The sequence below is a fragment of the Dreissena polymorpha genome, chromosome 12 (assembly GCF_020536995.1).
Source record: "Dreissena polymorpha isolate Duluth1 chromosome 12, UMN_Dpol_1.0, whole genome shotgun sequence".
Taxonomy (NCBI): Eukaryota; Metazoa; Mollusca; class Bivalvia; order Myida; family Dreissenidae; genus Dreissena; species Dreissena polymorpha.
In genome coordinates this window covers 22,713,596-22,733,600 of record NC_068366.1, presented here as the reverse complement: position 1 = coordinate 22,733,600, position 20,005 = coordinate 22,713,596, and the positions used below count along the sequence as shown (strand labels likewise).

The 20,005-nt window shown below is 38.4% G+C and overlaps 2 protein-coding genes across 3 annotated transcripts in view; both read right to left on the bottom strand.

Moving 5' to 3' along the window:
• Window positions 1–20,005, bottom strand: part of LOC127854166 (uncharacterized) — a 243,141-nt gene that overhangs the window by 213,177 nt on the left and 9,959 nt on the right. The window lies entirely within an intron of this gene.
• Window positions 12,752–19,885, bottom strand: LOC127854171 (uncharacterized). The gene is made up of 4 exons (XM_052389168.1): window positions 19,679–19,885; window positions 17,322–17,496; window positions 15,104–15,288; window positions 12,752–13,002 (listed from the first exon to the last, which is right to left on the bottom strand). The coding sequence occupies exons 1-4, from the start codon at window positions 19,869–19,871 to the stop codon at window positions 12,761–12,763; spliced, it is 795 nt and encodes a 264-aa protein (XP_052245128.1). The 5' UTR covers window positions 19,872–19,885; the 3' UTR covers window positions 12,752–12,760.

The following is a 20,005-nucleotide window of genomic DNA, read 5'->3' as shown; positions in this document are numbered from 1 at the left end:
AAAAATGTTAAGGTACACCTAATGCGTAAACAATAATGCTAGAATGTTTTTCCACGATTGATCCAAATACCATACACTTACACATAAACAAAAAGATACTCAATTAATAAATGTTCACTCATATCAAATATCTTACTTTCAAATTTTATACAGTTAACTATACCTGTGTTTAACAAGTAAATACTGAGTACGAAGAATCTAACGCCTACATATGATGCGACTTAAGAACAAATACATACAACATATTAATACTAGATACCTATCTCTTTCTACAAAAAATTGTATTAAGCAATATCAAAAACTAAAATGTAAGCAAGCGATTCATAACTGTCTTACCTAAATACTTTTACATGAAAACAATTACAATGTAATACATCCTTACACTTTAATACACTTATATTTACAATAACTTACAGCCGTTTCAACAACAACCAAAATCGTTGTTCATATGTACATGTATGTCCTATATTCCATTTAAGCTCAGTACTCCACTTATGCCACACACTAGCTTTTGGCCTCTCAGTGTGACCGTGGCCTTTCAGCGTGACCTTTGGGGTAGGGAGACGGGTAGTTTACATGACACGCCGACTTCTTATGGTTGCCATTATAAAATTCCATATTAAATTACAAAGTTACAGTCGGGAAAATATGTTTTATGGCAAAATTCGACATCTAAATTTCAAGTTCGACTTTGACCTTTGAGGCCGGTTTAAAATCCAACGCGTCGTTATAAGATGGTTTACATTCTTGCTAAGTTATTAACAAATACATTAATACAGTATATGGCAAAGCTAATGCTTAGGCAGGAGTTTCCAAGGTGTTATGAATATGACTTGACTCTAAATGTGACCCTGACCTTTCTGGTAGGTCTAGAGAGGCGTGTATTACAAACATCCAGAAGTCTTACGATAGTTAACGTGTGTGCCGACATGTTTAAAATAATTCACTATATAGCAAAGGTATTGCTGAAACATGTAGCGTTTAACGGATATCCGGACACTCGTAAAGACGGATTATTATATACAGCCTTCTTCAAATCATAATTGAGGTGTTGACTAAAAAATTAGCATTTCATACTGAGTGAGCTCAATTCTGACACAATCAAGTACGTTAGTGCTCTCTAAAAGCTAACTGGCTTTGAAACCACATTTGAATACAATCGTGCAGCGTTGATAGCCCTATTAAGTCTTAACAGCGTTGCCTGCTCTGCCTCTCTGTTCCTCCACTCAACCAAGTACTTGAAAACAAATTCATACGTGTTCTTCCTACACGCAGGGTCAGCATACATCTGGTTCAACTGTGCATTGCTTAGCCCAAGTTCAATGCCAAGCATCCAATATTCTTTATCAATGATCCTGGCAGCTTTTAATAGATCATCGTCAGCAAGTATATTTAAATCATCGCCATCACATTTGTCTGCCAAATCCAGTTCGTGTTTGAACCAACATTGCAAAGCCTCGTCTCTTTCAACTGCATGACGTTTTTCGCATCCTTCACAGTCTAATTCACTCTCGTAATTGAACTGTGCGACTCTTAGCATGCCTTTGTTGTGCAAACTTTTTTCCATGGCTGGACATTGAATATACACATCAAATGCTGTAGCAGTTCGTGGTGTTTCTACAGAATTACCAACAAAATCTTGCAAACTCTGCCAAAGTGTGTGTCGAACTTCTTGACAAAGATTGGTGTTAATACCAGATGTAAGCTTCTTTGAACAACATGCTATTCTTGCATAAATGATGTAGTCTTTATACCAGATGGTTAAAGTGTATGTTGAGCGAATTGCAAAAATAGCCAATCCGTTGTACAATCGGTATTCGTCCCCTTCTTGTGCGATTTGCCAACGGCGGATGCAAACAGCAACGAGTCTATGGAAGAATGCTGGAAACATAAACTTTTCGCAAAAAACAAAACCTAAAACTGGGGTTCTTTTGTATTGTTTGCAGTCAGGTGAAGTAAATTGGTCTATGGGAGGCGGTGCATTTTTCAGTAGACAAGGAACAATGTAGAAATCAAGCAATTTGAAATTGAAATCATCAAAGGCATAAGTTTCATCTTGTCCATCTTTGTGTTGTTCTGTTGCCCGATTGTTTTTGTCTTCGCGTGTCAAAGGCTTTGCCATAACATTCAGATGTTCCATGTACTTAATGACATCATCTTTGTTTTCCTTTATGTAAGAAGGACTGTTGCTCATAATTTCATCTATAATTTGTGGTGTGAGAATTGCATGCTTCTCATAGTTTTCCCAATCTTGATAAAATTTAGGTTCTTTTCTACTGATATGTGTTACAAAACACTTGAAGGCTTCAATGATCCATTGGGGAGCAAGAACAACCAAATGTTTCAGTTCAGGTGTGTTGAAAAAAAGGATATTGCCTTGTCTATGCTGTACTTCCAGAAACACTGATAGTTCGTCTTCAGAAAGAGCAAATTGGTGTTTTTTGGAACGATTTACTTCTTCAATCTTATCCATGTGTACTAATTGTTGGCCTTTATCTTTCATTTTGTCAAGAGACTGTTCCATATGAATCCATCTAAGTGGATACTTTTCTTTACCCCAGTAATCTTGATTCTCAGACAAAAGTTTAATTTCTTCTCTCAATTCAGCAAATGCCGGATCAGTTGGTGATAAATTGTTCACTAAGAACATCTTCTTATAAATATGATTTAATACTGGTGAATTTCGTTCAAAGGACAAAAGTGCTTCATAAAAATATCTATCCTTTGTATTTTCTTTGTCTTGATCATTCCCTGCCATTTGATCTTTTCGAGTTCCAACTAAAATGACAGTTGGTTTAGTTTTCCCTGTTGTTGACTTATAACCACTATACATGTGGATTGCATTCAGCCAAAACTTAAATACCTCCAAATACGTACACTCAGTAACCAAACCACACCAAATTCCGCTTCCATCCGACTCTTTGACATTGTCCTTCAAACTTTTTGTCATGTCCATTAGCACTAAGTAAATCGATCTTTGATTCAAAAAGAATTGGTGTGTAGAATAATACAGTGTCTGGCCTGCAAAATCCCAAACAGAAACATTTATCTCTGTTTCAATTCTTTTCAGAGGAACGCTGGAGTCTTTTAAAGGTTCATCTTTGCTGTCGTTCATCTTTTGTACCAATGATAAACAGTCTTGTACAAATTCATCTTTTTCATGTTGTTCAGAATAGTTTCTGATATTGTTCATTTGTTCTGGTTCAGTTTGTATTTGATTTTCGGGAACATCAGCATCTATTTGTTTTTTTACAGGCAAACTGTCTATGCTATCAGTGTAATCAGTAGAAGCAGTTGCTGAATTAATGTTCAATGGAATTTTGTTGAAAACACTTTCCATCCTATTTTTATATTTCTGTAATTTGTGTTTTGTATCCAAACACCAATCCCCATCTTCCATCACTTGGCACCTGTGAAGATCAATACCTTCTGTGGTTGGAGGAATAATGTTTTTATCTCGGAAGTCTTTAATCAGATTGTTCACAAGTGAAGTCTTCCCCACACCAAACATGCCAACAACCATCAGGCGTATATTCTTAAATTCTTCCTCTCCATCTTGTAATGCTTTAAAAAAAATCTTGATGGCTTTGTCATCCAACTGTTTCACGGCATTTGGGATCTTATCTGGGTCAGCTAGTTTATTTAAATCATCGCTATCACATTTGTCAGCTAAATCCAGTTCATTTTTGAACCAATATTGCAAAGCCTCTGATCTTTCAACTGGATGACTTTCACTACATGCATCGCAGTCTAATTCACTCTCGTAATTGAACTTTGCCACTCTCAGCATTCCTTTATTGTGCAAACATATTTTCATGGATGGACATTGAATATACATATCAAATGCTGTACCAGTTCGTGGTTGCTCTACACAATGGCCAACAAAATCTTGCAAACTCTGACGAAGTTTGTGTCGAACTTCTTGACAAAGATTGGTGTCAATATCAGATGTAATCTTCTTTGAACAACACGCTATCCTTGCATAAATGATGTAGTCTTTATAACAGATGGTTAAAGTGTATGTTGGGCGAATGGCAAAAATAGCCAATCCGTTATACAAGCGATATTCACCCTCTTCTTTTGTGATTGGCCAAGCGCAGATGCATACAGCAACAAGTCTATGGAAAAAGGATGGAGGCATAAACTTTTCGCAAAAAACAAAACCTAAAACTGGGGTTCTTTTAAATCGTTTGCAGTCAGGTGAAGTGAATTGTTCTATGGGAGGCGGTGCATTTTTCAGTCGACAAGGAACAATGTGGAAATCAAGCAATTTGAAATTGAAATCATCAAAAGCATAAGTTTCATCTTGTCCATCTTTGTGTTGTTCTGTTGCCCGATTGTTTTCGTCTTCACGTGTCAAAGGCTTGGCAATAACATTCAGATGTTCCATGTACTTAATGACATCATCTTTGTTTTCCTTTATGTGAGGACTATTGTTCATAATTTCATCTATACATGTAATTTGTGGTTTGAGAATTGCAAGCTTCTCATATTCTTCCCAATCTTTAAGAAATTTGGGTTTTCTTCTAATGATATGTGTTACAAAACACTTGAAGGCTTCAATGATCCATTGGGGAGCAAGAACTACCAAACGTTTTAGTTCAGGTGTGTTGAAAAAAAGGATGTTGCCTTGTCTATGCTGTACTTCCAGAAACACTAATAGTTCATCTTCAGAAAGACGAAATTGGTGTTGTTTGGAAAGATTTACTTCTTCAATCTTATCCATGTGTACTAATTGTTGGCCTTCATCTCTCATTTTGTCAAGAGACTGTTCCATATGAATCCATCGAAATGGATACTTATCTTTACCCCAGTAATCTTGATTCTCAGACAAACGTTTGATTTCCTCTCTCAATTCAGCAAATGCCGGATCAGTTGGTGATAAATTGTTCACTAAGAACATCTTCTTATAAATATGATTTAATACTGGTGAATTTCGTTCAAAGGACAAAAGTGCTTCATAAAAATATCTATTCTTTGTATTTTCTTTGTCTTGATCATTCCCCGCCATTTGGTCTTTTCGAGTTCCAACTAAAATGACAGTGTGTTTTATTTCCCCTGTTGTTGACTTATAACCACTATACATGTGGATTGCATTCAGCCAAAACTTAAATATATCCAAAAATGTACACTCATCAACCAAACCACACCAAATTCCGCTTCCATCTAACTCTTTGACCTTGTCATGCAAACCTTTTGTCATGTCCATTAGCACTAAGTAAATCGACCTTTGATTCAAAAAGAACTGATGTGTAGAATAGTACAGTGTCTGGCCTGCAAAATCCCATTCAGAAACAGTTATCTCTGTTTCTTTTCTTTGTAGAGGAACGTTGGAGTCTTTTAAAGGTTCATCTTTGTTGTCGTTAATCTTTTGTACAAATGTTAAACAGTTTTGTACAAACTCATCTTTTTCATGTTGGTCAGTATAGTTCCTGATATTGTTCATTTGTTCTGGTTCAGTTTGTATTTGCTTGTCAGGAACATCAGCATCTATTTGTTCTTTTACAGGCAAACCTTCTATGCTATCAGTGTAATCAGTAGAAGCAGTTGCTGAATTAGTGTTCAATGGAATTTTTTTGAACGCACTTTCCATCCTATTTTTATATTTCTGTGACTTGTATTTTGTATCCAAACACCAATCCCCATCTTCCATCACTTGGCACCTGTGAAGATCAATACCTTCTGTGCTTGGAGGAATAATGTTTTTATCTCGGAAGTCTTTAATCAGATTGTTCACAAGTGAAGTCTTCCCCACACCAAACATGCCAACAACCATCAGGCGTATATTCTTAACTTCTTCCTCTTCATCTTGTAATGCTTTGAAAAAAATCTTGATGGCTTTGTCATCCAACTGTTTAACAGCATTTGGGATCTTATCCAACTTATCTGGGTCAATTGGTTTTTCAGCAGCACCAATATCCTCATTGTAAACTTCCTTCATCACATACCTAGCGACATTTTGTTGATTCCAGATAACAAGCAGGATTTTAATGATCTCTTTGGTCTTACTAACTGAAAACTGTACACTAAAGCCAAGAACATTGACAAAGCGCCTCATATCTGTCAAAACATTGTAATTTCTATCATGGACTGACTCATGGGCAATTTTTGTGATTATTTCTTTTAGCAATGGCATACTTTTTTCCTCTGTAATCTCGTCAGCCAGTGACCGTAAAATGCGAGCAATCTCCAGTGTTTGAGGATCAATTCCCTCATCATTACCCACAACAGGGGGATCATCAGTTGTTTTGCTCCCTTCTGCCATGATGTAGTTTACCCTGAAAAAAGGATAAAGATATAAAGCAGTTAGAGATAAATTATCATACTTATGAGGTATTAAAATTTAGCCTACCAGATTTGAAATGCTATGCCATACTTAATTATCCATTTCCATTTAATAACTCTGTTTTCGTACATTCTTTTAAAGAATATAAATAACAAGGGCTGTTTGTAAAACATGCATGCCCCCCATATGGGCTGTCCGTTGCAGTGGCAGCCATTGTGTGTTACGTTTTTTGTCACTGTGACCTTGACCTTTGACCTAGTGACCTGAAAATCAATAGGGGTCATCTGTGAGTCACGATCAATGTACCTATGAAGTGTCATGATCCTAGGCAAAAGCTTTCTTGAGTTATCATCCGAAAATCATTTTACTATCTGGGTCACCGTGACCTTTGACCTTGTGACCTCAAAATCAATAGGGGTCTTCTGTGAGTCATGATCAATCTACCTGTGAAGTTTCATGATCCTAGGCATATGCGTTCTTGAGTTATCATCCGAAAACCATTTTACTATTTCGGGTAACCGTGACCTTGACATTTGACCTAATGACCTCAAAATCAATAGGGGTCATCTGCGAGTCATGATCAAGCTACCCATGAAGTTTCATGATCCTAGGCGTATGCATTCTTGAGTTATCATCCGGAAACCATTTTACTATTTCGGGTCACCGCGACCTTGACCTTTGACCTAGTGACCTCAAAATCAATAGGGGTCATCTGCGAGTCATGATAAATCTACCCATGAAGTTTCATGATCTTAGGCGTATGCGTTCTTGAGTTATCATTCAAAAACCATTTTACTATTTCGGGTCACCATGACCTTGACCTTTGACCTAGTGACCTCAAAATCAATAGGGGTCATCTGTGAGTCATGATCAATGTACCGATGAAGTTTCATGATCCTAGGCCCAAGCGTTCTTGAGTTATCGTCTGACAACCACCTGGTGGACGGACCGACAGACCGACATACCGACAGACCGACATGAGCAAAGCAATATACCCCCTCTTCTTCGAAGGGGGGCATAAAAAGGTCATGATGGCACCAAGAGATCTTACCTCAGTTCTGACAAAGATGAGGGTTTCCTAATGTTCCTGTGTGACCTATTATGATAATTCTTGATTAAAGTTTACAAACTATCATTTACATATAGTTTATTATTATGTTTATTACCTCAACATTGTACTATATAATTATAAACATAAGTAATGCATAATCATATGTACACTCTTAATCATAGGTTATGATTTGATCATAGATAAAATATATAAATCTCACAGAACAAACCTTAGTGGCTGAAAGAAATACACTAATTTCAAGTATTATTTTTATAATTCATATTATGTATGTGCCAAATAAGACTATAGACAGATAGACAAACAGCATATCTTTATACAAAATTAAGACTTTTTATTTTAAATACATGTTACTCATGTCTATTATGAAAAGTAGTATCTACCTAACGTTTGGAATGTGATGAATAATACAAGTTTATGCATTATCCCCAAAGTCCGATTGACAAGTGTACCAAGTTTCAGCAAAGTGTCTAAAGTTCTTAACAAGATATCACAGGATTCAGTTTGGCAAACTGATTAAATGACACAACAAGAGCTGTCAGAGTACAGCGCGCTCACCTATTTGAGTGCTTGACAGTATAACGTAAGCCATCATGGGGTAATTGTTCAAATTATTCAATACGGTCAAGGTAATAGTTCAGGTATATTTTCCACAATCTATTGAACATTTGCAAAGACATAAAACAAATTAATAAGATTTTATTTAAAATTTGATAGCAATAGCTTGGGTTGGAGGTTTGGATGGTCCTTCAAAAATAAAGTAAATAAATATTTGTTGGTTTTTTAACCATGTTTCAAAGAAAAAAATACTCTTTTTGGGTTGGGTGGGGGGGTGAGAGGGGGGGGGTTAATGTGGGGTGTGGTCATTTATTAGACGATCTTTCAAAAATAAAACAAGAAACTGTCGGAGACGGGTGATGCTCCTCAAAGTTTTTTTTTGTCACAATATTGCACTATATATTCAGATAAAAGGAAACGTCTTGAGGGGCATAACTTTGAACAAAATAATACGATGGATGGTTTAGCAACTTGAAAATTTCAAAGGGATATAACTCTCTAAATTAATCATCTAACCAGAACCCACAAATAACAAGCACATCTCCTCTTGGTAGTTAAGCTTCCCATAAAGTTTCATCGAATTCCAGTCAGTAGTTGGGGAGAACTAGCCCGGACTAGAATTGCACTATATGTACAGTTTATAGAAAATTTCAAAGGGCCATAACTCTGTGAAGAATCATCCGACCATAACCGGCTGATAATATGCACATCTCCTTTCGGTAGTGAAGTTCCTATAAAGTTTCATTGAATTCCGGTCATTTGTTGCTGAGAAATAGCCCAGACAAGAATTGCACAATATGTACAGTTAATGGAAAACTTCAAAGAGTCATAACTCTGTGAAAAATCATCTGACTAGAACCCGCTGATAATATGCACATGTCCTCTTGGTAGTGAAGCTTCCCATAAAATTTCATTGAATTCCGGTCATTAGTTGCTGAGAAATAGCCCAGACAAGAATTGCACTATATGTACAGTTAATGGAAATTTTCAAAGGGCCATAACTCTGTAAAAAATCATCCGACCAGAACCGGCTGATAATATGCACATCTCCTCTTGGTAGTAAAGCTTCCCATAAAGTGTAATTTAATTCGGGTCATTAATTGCTGAGAAATAGCCCGGACAAAATTGTGCATGGACGGACGGACATATGGACAGACGAAGCGGCGACTATATGCTCCCTATTTTGGGAGAGAATAAAAAAGGGGAAAAATTTTTTTGGAGGGTGGGGGGGTTGAGAGGGGGGTATAATGTGGGGTGTGGTCATTAATTAGATGATCTTTCAAAAATAAAAAAAGGAAACACAAAATTATTGTTTTTTTTTTGGGGGGGGGCAGGGATTTTGGGTTGAGGCGCGGGGTATTGTTTGGGTGGAATCCATTGTGGTATTTAGGTAAGTGTTGTTTTGTCAAAGTTTTAATAAAATCTGATCATAAATAAAGATGTTATGGCAATTTAATTAAAATTTACTCTTGACCTTCAAAGTGAAGGTCATTCAAAGGTCAAGGTCAAATTGAACTTAGCAGGTACAGAACCCTCATGATAGTAAGAAAATATTTGAAGTTTGGAAGCAATAGCTTTGATAATTTAGAAGTCAAGTGAATCTAAACACAAAATTTAACAAAATATTGAGTTACTAAGACAAAAAAGGGCCACAATTCTTACAAAATGCTTGATACAGTTGTGTGCTCTTGTTTATAGACTATGGTCATGTTGGTAAAGAAGTTTGCAAAATATGAAAGCAATATGTCAAGGGACATTGAAAATATTTGAGGTGGTATGCAAACTTTAACATAGATTTATCAATAATATGCATATTCTAAGTGAAAAAAGGGCCATAATTCTTACAAAATTCTTGATACAGTTGTCTGCTCTTGTTGATAGGTTGGGGTCATGTTGGTAAAGAAGTATGCAAAATATGAAAGCAATATGTCAAGGGACATTGAAAATAAATGGGGTGGTACGCAAACTTTTATAAAGATTTATCAATTACATGTGTATATGCATATTCTAAGTGGAAAAAGGGCCATAATTATTACAAAATGCTTGATAGAGTTGTCTGCTCTTGTTTATAGGTTGGGGTCATGTTGGTAAAGAAGTTTGCAAAATATGAAAGCAATATGTCAAGGGACATTAAAAATATTTGTGGTGGTACGCAAACTTTAACATTAATAGAGAGCCCTGTGACTCCAGGCTGTATCCCACAGTGATCTGTGATATACCCACACATACCATAGAGAGCCCTGTGACTCCAGGCTGTATCCCACAGTGATCTGTGATATACCTATACATACCCTAGAGAGCCCTGGGACTCAAGGCTGTATCCCACAGTGCTCTGTGATATACCCATACATACCATAGAGAGCCCTATGACTCAAGGCTGTATCCCACAGTGATCTGTGATATACCCACGCATACCCTAGAGAGCCCTATGACTCAAGGCTGTATCCCACAGTGATCTGTGATATACCCACACATACCATAGAGAGCCCTGGGACTCAAGGCTGTATCCCACAGTGATTTGTGATATACCCATACATACCCTAGAGAGCCCTGTGACTCCAGGCTGTATCCCACAGTGATCTGTGATATACCTATACATACCCTAGAGCCCTGGGACTCAAGGCTGTATCCCACAGTGCTCTGTGATATACCTATACATACCCTAGAGAGCCCTGGGACTCAAGGCTGTATCCCAGAGTGCTCTGTGATATACCCATACATACCCTAGAGAGCCCTGGGACTCAAGGCTGTATCCCACAGTGCTCTGTGATATACCCATACATACCCTAGAGAGCCCTGGGACTCAAGGCTGTATCCTACAGTGCTCTGTGATATACCCATACATACCCTAGAGAGCCCTGGGACTCAAGGCTGTATCCTACAGTGCTCTGTGATATACCTATACATACCCTAGAGAGCCCTGGGACTCAAGGCTGTATCCCACAGTGCTCTGTGATATACACATACATACCCTAGAGAGCCCTGGGACTCAAGGCTGTATCCCACAGTGCTCTGTGATATACCCATACATACCCTAGAGAGCCCTGGGACTCAAGGCTGTATCCTACAGTGCTCTGTGATATACCCACACATACCCTAGAGAGCCCTGGGTCTCCAGGCTGTATCCCACAGTGCTCTATGATATACCCACACAAATCCTAGAGAGCCCTGTGACTCAAGGCTGTATCCCACAGTCCTCTGTGATATACCCATACATACCATAGAGAGCCCTGTGACTCAAGGCTGTATCCCACAGTGATCTGTCTTATACCCACACATACCCTATCACCCATACATACCCTAGAGAGCCCTGGGACCCAAGGCTGTATCCCACAGTGCTCTGTGATATACCCATACATACCCTATCACCCATACATACCCTATGGGGCCCTGGGACACAAGGCTGTATCACACAGTGCTCTATGATATACCCATACATACCCTAGAGAGCCCTGTGACTCCAGGCTGTATCCCACAGTGCTCTGTGATATACCCACGCATACCCTAGAGAGCCCTGTGACCCCAGGCTGTATCCTACAGTGCCCTGTGATATACCCATACATACCATAGAGAGCCCTATGACTCAAGGCTGTATCCAACGGTGATCTGTGATATACCCTACGCATACCCTAGAGAGCCCTGGGACTCAAGGCTGTATCCTACAGTGCTCTGTGATATACCCATACATACCCTAGAGAGCCCTGGGACTCAAGGCTGTATCCCACAGTGATCTGTGATATACCCACGCATACCCTAGAGAGCCCTGTGACTCCAGGCTGTATCCCACAGTGATCTGTGATATACCCATACATACCATAGAGAGCCCTGTGACTCCAGGCTGTATCCCACAGTGCTCTGTGATATACCCATACATACCCTAGAGAGCCCTATGACTCAAGGCTGTATCCCACAGTGATCTGTGATATACCCACGCATACCCTAGAGAGCCCTGGGACTCAAGGCTGTATCCCACAGTGCTCTGTGATATACCCATACATACCATAGAGAGCCCTGTGACTCCAGGCTATATCCCACGGTGCTCTGTGATATACCCATACATACCCTAGAGAGCCCTGGGACTCAAGGCTGTATCCCACAGTGCTCTGTGATATACCCATACATACCATAGAGAGCCCTGTGACTCCAGGCTGTATCCCACGGTGCTCTGTGATATACCCATACATACCATAGAGAGCCCTGTGACTCCAGGCTGTATCCCACAGTGCTCTGTGATATACCCATACATACCATAGAGAGCCCTATGACTCAAGGCTGTATCCCACAGTGCTCTGTGATATACCCATACATACCCTATCACCCATACATACCCTAGAGAGCCCTGGGACTCAAGGCTGTATCCCACAGTGCTCTATGATATACTCATACATACCATAGAGAGCCCTGGGACTCAAGGCTGTATCCCACAGTGCTCTATGATATACCCATACATACCCTATCACCCATACATACCCTAGAGAGCCCTGGGACTCAAGGCTGTATCCCACAGTGCTCTATGATATACCCATACATATCATAGATAGCCCTGTGACTCCAGGCTGTATCCCACAGTGCTCTATGATATACCCATACATACCATAGAGAGCCCTGGGACTCAAGGCTGTATCCAACAGTGCTCTGTGATATACCCATACATACCATAGAGAGCCCGCTCTGGGACTCAAGGCTGTATCCCACGGTGCTCTGTGATATACCCATACATACCCTAGAGAGCCCTGGGACTCAAGGCTGTATCCCACAGTGCTCTGTGATATACCCACACATACCCTAGAGAGCTCTGGGACTCAAGGCTGTATCCCACAGTGCTCTGTGATATACCCACACATACCCTAGAGAGCTCTGGGACTCAAGGCTGTATCCCACGGTGCTCTGTGATATACCCATACATACCCTAGAGAGCCTTGGGACTCAAGGCTGTATCCCACAGTGCTCTGTGAGGCCCCCTGGGTAGTGTCGTCCCCACTGTCACTGGATATCTGACGTATGCGTTTCCGAGGCTGCTTGGCAACATCCGGTGAGGTGCTCTCCTGACTGGCCATTCTGATTCTCTTCAGCTGCTTCTTGCTACGTCCTATCGAGAAATGAGCCTTGCTATGGTAAAACGGAGTTAAATTCATGTGTGCATAGTGTTGTCCTTGACAGGCTGATCTGGGACAACACTTTCTCCCTTAACTGGATTTTTGTTACAAAGCGACTACCTTAAGACAACAAAATAAGAGCATCGCATAAAGGGTGCCTACAATCGGATGCGGGTGCAGTTTTGAATAAATGAAAGCTTGTCAGTTTGTTGTTTTTTTTTTTGTTTTTTTTTAGGTCACAGTGACCTTGATCTTTGACCTAGTGACCCAAAAATGGGTGTGGCATGTACAGTACAGTCCACACGTTTTCCCCCAAAAACGCGCTCCCTTGGCGGGGCATTTGTCTGCTAGACAGTGATTCTGCGGCGGGGAAGGCGAGGTGTACTCGCTAAAACGCTCGGCGTTCCGCCGAGTTTGCTCATACCCGCGGTGTTTATTACTTAAGCCCAGTCGGTAAATGCAGACAATTTCCGTTCTTATCAGGACACCGCCGCGCGACACCGCGGTAGCAGTGTGCTACTGTGCATGCCAAAAAATAAAAACATTGTAATTAAAAATTGTTTAAATACTGTGGCTTATAAAAATAAAGATAATTGTATAAAAAAATTAATATATGTTTTTATTCACAGGTACGTCTACAATATGAATATATAACACGTAAAGCGTTTTGACAAATTAATATTCAATTCATAACACATATAACACAAGAATAAATGTTCCGAAAAATTTCCAAATGAGAATAATAGTTTGTACTCCGAAACACGCTTCCTATTTTTAATGTTAACATGACGTTTACAAATGCTTCCAATATACAGTCATCATGTATATTTCCCGACAAAAGCGCGCGAAAATTATGCTGAAATGTAGAAGTTCAAGGTTTATGCGAGGAAAGCATGCGTGTATTGATTTTTTTATTCAAACTTTGTAGCGAAGAGAACACTGAATCCTGTTGATTTCGGTTAAAAGTTTCTTTGGTATTTTTTAACACAATTATATCGTGAATAATTTGATATTTCCTCCAAATTAATTTCAATTCAAACACGCCTTATCTTTATCATTACGGTATTTTAGTAAAGTAATTATTGAAACAGTTATTGTACTGTATACTGATTAAAGAGAACATCTGGATGGAACTGGATTATGTTTTTGGCGTTATGAAAACACGCAAAGCTTGTCTACTGACCTATTGTGTAGACTGCTGTCTGTGGTGTTTTGACAAAAGAGTAAATAGGATGTGTGAATGTCACTCTGCCGATTTTGTCCATAATTGACCACTCGCCAGCTGTCAATCAAACTCATGAAATAATCAATAAGATTCCGTTTATTGCGGCCACATGGTCTGACAAACAAAGACTGTCGGAGTAATGGATAAAGCGTTTTATGAAAACACAACTTAGTGGGCGGAGTGATCTCGTATTTGGTAACTGGTCAATGATAATTACCGGTAATACATTGTTTTGAATGTCATTATTTTATATACATATGTACTTGTAATGAATGTAATTTTATTTGAAAATCAGGAAGTCAAACAAAGTTAAATTGATCCTTATCTCGTTAAACACTGATTTCCTCCGCGTTGCCTAACGCTGAGGGCCGCCGCTTCGGCTTATCAATTTGCCGATCGGTAACCTCGGCAGCACCAATCATGCAAACCCCGCGGAACGTTCTTTATCTCCCTCCGTGGGCGTGTCCGTGGAGTAGCGAGGGAAATTGGGGAAAACGCGTGGACTGTACTGTAGAACTCATCAAGGTGCATCTACATATGAAGTTTCAAAGTTGTAGGTGGAAGCATTTTGATTTTAGAGCAAAATGTCAAGGTTTTAGCACAACGCCTACAGCGGACGGCGGACAAGCTGGCTATGACAATACCACGGGTTTTCTCCGAAAACAGCCGAGCTAAAAATTAAACACATGCATTAAGCCCTGTTGCAGATTGGGGCTCAAATAAAGCAATTGGTGTTCAAATTCTATGCCAACTCGTAGCCCAGCACATTTACAATACGATTAAGTCGAGCAAACGATTTCACCAATAAAGCATAAGTTCTAAGATCCAAGAAAGGTAATCAAGAAGTGATGTCATAGCAACCAACCAACCTATATCTATGAGAATGTTGATGGCAGCCTCTACATCTCCATTGCCATCAATTAGTGCTTTTCTGACCTCTGACTCATCAAGAAGTGGAAACAGCGGGCGCACATCACGAATTTTCTGGTCCAGACTGTCTAGCATCACGACATCATCATCGTCTGAGTCATCTGGGAATGCTGGCAGAGTTCTCCTGAAAAACGTTGTGTTCAACATAAATACGCTACAAGCCAAAAGTGTCGTCAGATTGCACGGGCTGGGACAATGTCTTACCCACATGCTTTGAGAGTTTTGGTTTGCCTGAGGCGGAAAATCAAATTGAATTAAAGACCTTTTTTCTAACATTCAATTTTCAAAGGCTTCATTTCCAACCCTAAGATACAGATGAGCAGCAAACAGCATAAACCTGAACAAACTGCGCATAACTCACAGAATATCAAAGAATACTATATGGCCACATGGTTGATTGGATGAAAATGACTTAATTTCTGAGCTGAATTTGTTCGTACTTAAATTTTCATATATGTACCGTATTTTTCGGGTTATATGTCACACCGGAATGTAAGACGCATCCCCTTTTTTTTACATTATTTTATTTTTGTCCATACATAAGACGCTCTAGCGTAAATGACGCACATAAATCATCATTAAATATTTCCAAAATGCAGTCACACATGTTTATCCATTAAATGTTTAATCCTCTTTCGTGTTTTATTTCAGATAGAAAATTCATCTTAAAAACGATGCTGGCATTTGTTCTCTCACATGCTCATTGTATTTATATATTTTTTTCCATTAAATTTATTTGAACGTATTAATATAAACAAAAGCGTCATTCAGAACAATGTATTACCGGTAATATTTGACCCTATCCGCAAGCCGTTGCATTCGCACATTTTGTATCTGTTTTGCCAAACATCGCAGTGTAAACACTGCTGATCATGTTTTCACAATAGCCAAAATTAAATCTAGTCTTGACCAGATTTTCCTGTAAATCAGTAAACAGAACATTTTCTGTTTCAATAATAAACTACCTAAATGAGCGTAATGTCAAAGATACAGCATTCTCTTCGCTACACAGTTTTTCTAACAGAACAAACAAAATACATGAGCTATAGATGTGACTAGCGTAAACGTGGCGTTAGCAATAAAATTGGAAATACGAATTTAAATAAGCGCATTTGATAATACAACAAAACAAAATAAAAAACAATTATTGTGTAATAAACTGCATTTAGGCTATAAATGCAGCATTTGCTGTTTCATAAAAAATAAATGTACCATTTTATTAAAATAGTATAGCGATGTTTGTTTGTTTTAATGTGTATTGTTTGCAAAACTTTTGTAGGATAAAGTATACCGGCATTCTCAAATTGGTAACTCGAGCATTTTTATGATGAATATTAAAATGAGGCCTGTTATGAGAAGGGCTAATATTCTTATTGTGATAATCTTAATACAAGTGTGCAGACGTGTGGTGTACCAGGCTTACCAATAAACACTTTTAATCCACACTGGGGACATCGTCTCCCATGGAGAGATTATGTTCGTTCATCTATCGCAGATTGTTAAAGGGTATTTGAGATCTCAGGTTTGCATACATGTGGTATCGCAGGCATACCAATAAACGCTTGTAATGCACGCTGGGGACATCGCTGACGGATTCTCCGATGTCGACGACCATGGCGAATAAATGATGTGAATTTTTATTGTGCCCTATCTGATTGTATACTTATTGTTGTTATACTCTGCTTCTCATTGATATTGTGTTTGTTTGTTGTACTTTGTTATTTTTTGTTTCAAATTGTTGTAAAAATCGTAAGGTTAGCTCGTAAAATAAATTTAGCAGACGACTACTTTTTGTTGCGTTGTTTTATTAACGTTACGGTACTGTATAGTACCCCAATAGTATCGTTAGTAGTGTGTAACCGACTATGTGTAAAATAAAATTGTGTTACAAAAACAGCGAAACAAATTACCGGCAATGGTTATCAAACTCGCGGATTTATGCAATTCTGACTTAAAAATTTGACATTCTGACTTTGGAAAAATCGATTTTGTACATACATAAGACGCTCCGGGGCATACGACGTATGTTACTTTTGCCTGTAAAAAAGTCGAGACTTTTACCCCGAAAAATACGGTACTTTCATTATGGCAAGTCAGTTTTTATTAGCACACTTAACACAATATCAATCTAAACATTTTAAACATGTCAATGCTTACTTTTTTGAAGTGCTCACTCCATTGAATCCCTTCCCATTTTCTTTTGTAAGCCAGGGCGAGGAGTTTGCAGATTTCTCAAGTGGGACTTTCTCCTGGCGGTCAATGAGCTTTGGCCTTGTTTTGAATATAGGTGAATCTGGGCTGGAGAGTGAGGAGGATGAAATGCCTTTACCATCTGGAAAAATAGAAAGAAAATGAATGCCGTTTTTGCACTTTGCTAAAATATTAACAAATTTTCTGGCTGCATATTTATTCATGGATTATCTTTTGAACACATGAACTGATGCAAAATGACAACTTAAGCCAATATGATTAATTACAATTTATGTTTTCTTTAATTATACAATTTATGCAAAACAACATTTGCAAAGAATTAAACAAATTTTCAAACAAGAGCTGTCTCCACCGGAAGACACATGCCCCCGAAAAATGCTTTTTCGAAACCTAAACGCAGATTGCGGACAAACACGGACCCTAAGTTTAAGGACAAGGTCAAAGGGGTAAAAATTTGTGTGCGTATGGAAAGGCCTTGTCCATACACTTGGAGACTTTTCTAATGCATCACCTAATCATATCAATACTGCTCCCTTATTTTTTAACAGATTGTGTTGAAATTTGGACCAAGAATAATTCAACACATGATAATTCCTGAAAATTTAATTGACATTGAAAAACATCAAAATATAAAACTTAGCAAATTAAAAACGTCACTTAAAAAGTCGAATTTGCAAACTCGTACAACGTAAAATAATAACATTGTGAAAAGTAAAACGAATAAACTTACACGTCTTAATAACTGACCGGCTTGAAACATGCCGATTGAGCCGTTGCGCTCCTGAATATTCATACGAGCCATATTATTTTTCTTTAATTAATGTTATGTTTTTCTTCAAGACTGGTATAAAAACCTCACCTAGAATGATGAAATTGAAATTAAATTGGAATAACATGTATATCGCGTTTTACTACACTTGTTGACTTTTCTAACGCAACAATTTTAAAACTTACATATCTTGGTAAAAGGTAAACAAAATTATTTAAAATTGCACATATAATCATTTGACTACATTGTGTGAAAGCTAACGATAAAATCATTCATCCATGATGATCGGTAGCTTTAGCAAGTGGGGAAGGTAGCCTGCAAAATGCAAAGTGCGCGATTGCGCTGCTGAATATTCATACGAGCTATATTGTTTTGTAAATTAATTTTATGGTTTCCTTGTGCAAGAACCCACCTAAAAAAACTAAATGGAAATAAAACTAGAATTATATCGCGTTTCACTATTTTCACCTCCAAAAATATGGAACCACACCTACCCAACGTGCTTAAGCGTCAAATCGTCACGGATGAATGATTTTATTGTGAGCTTGCATAGAATGTAGTCAAATGATTGTAACTATGTAAAAATTTTAATCAATATCTTTGCTCATAACTGAGATATTCAAGTTTGAAAAGTGATGCGTTAGAAAAGTCCCCAAGTGTATACACATGTATACTAAATATGAAAGTTACATCTGAAGGGACTTAGAAGCTATGAACATTTTTCGAAACCTAAACACAAAAGTGTGACAGACAGACGGACGGACAGACAGACGGAGGGACGGACAGTGCGACTGCTATATGCCACCTTACCGGGAGCATAAAAACAAAATAACTCTTGACAAAAATAAGTTTTACCCCTGAAAAGTTCATTTGACCTCTGAAAATGTCAAGCACGGGGTAATTTGACTCCTGGTTTTCAAAATGTATTGATATTCCTGAGACATAACCTATAGTCATGGTCATTGTTGACAAATCTAAAATCCTCATATATTAGTGCTTGTGACAAGAACTGCGCCAAAGTATGTCATTGGACTACTGTTATGAATATTGTTTATAAGAAATTTAAAATTTGAACAATTTCACTCAGCATAGAATTGTGTACAGCATACATGCTTTTGGACATGCTGAGGAAAATTTGAACAAAGACTTTTGGGGCCCTAAACAGTCTGACCAACACAGCTAACAGACCTAAAGATCTAACCCTGTTATCAAATGAACACTTGGACAAGCTGTCTGCAAGTACAGAACCACAGACCGTTCTTAAAATTATATCTTATACAACACAATTGAGCTGCGTTCAGAGAAAACTGGGCTTAATGCATATGCGTTACCGGTAATAGTTGTCCCTTATTACCCTTTGCAGTCAACACAGGCTATTCAGGGACTAAACTTTTCTATTTAATGGAATTTTTGCTTGAAGAAAAAAAAATTCTTTTCTAAAAGAAAATCCAGTCAAGGTAAAAAATGTTGTCTCTGAATATCTGGATAAGTCCAGTTTTTGCAGAAAGAGGTTAAGATGATTGAAGTCCAAAACCTGGGGTGGAGTGAAAGTTCAGTGGATTCTTGTCCGGTGTTCCTGGAGGTATAGTGCTAGTCTGTGATGGTGAGAGGGTTTCTAAATCTGACGAGGACTGAGAACCATTCTGACTGGAGCCCTGCTCTTGGCCGTCTTTCCGCACAAATCTGTACTGCAACAATGATGTCAATTTGGACGTCCCTCCACTCATCCTCAAGGCTTTCTGGTTCCTATTAAAAAAAATGTTTTTATGCTGTTTGCTGCTCATCATTATCTGAGGTTTGGAAATGAAGCCTTTAAAACTTGAATCTAGTAAAAAGGTCTTTAATTAAACTTTCTAAGGGA

Excerpts from the sequence above, each read along its gene's own strand:
- LOC127854171 (XM_052389168.1), bottom strand. The coding sequence starts at position 19,871 with ATGAGTGGAGGGACGTCCAAATTGACATCATTGTTGCAGTACAGATTT. Across the intron at positions 17,497-19,678 it reads GAACTTTCACTCCACCCCAG|ATGGTAAAGGCATTTCATCC; the intron begins GTTTTGGACTTC and ends CTATTTTTCCAG. Across the intron at positions 15,289-17,321 it reads GGAGTGAGCACTTCAAAAAA|GAGAACTCTGCCAGCATTCC; the intron begins GTAAGCATTGAC and ends AACGTTTTTCAG.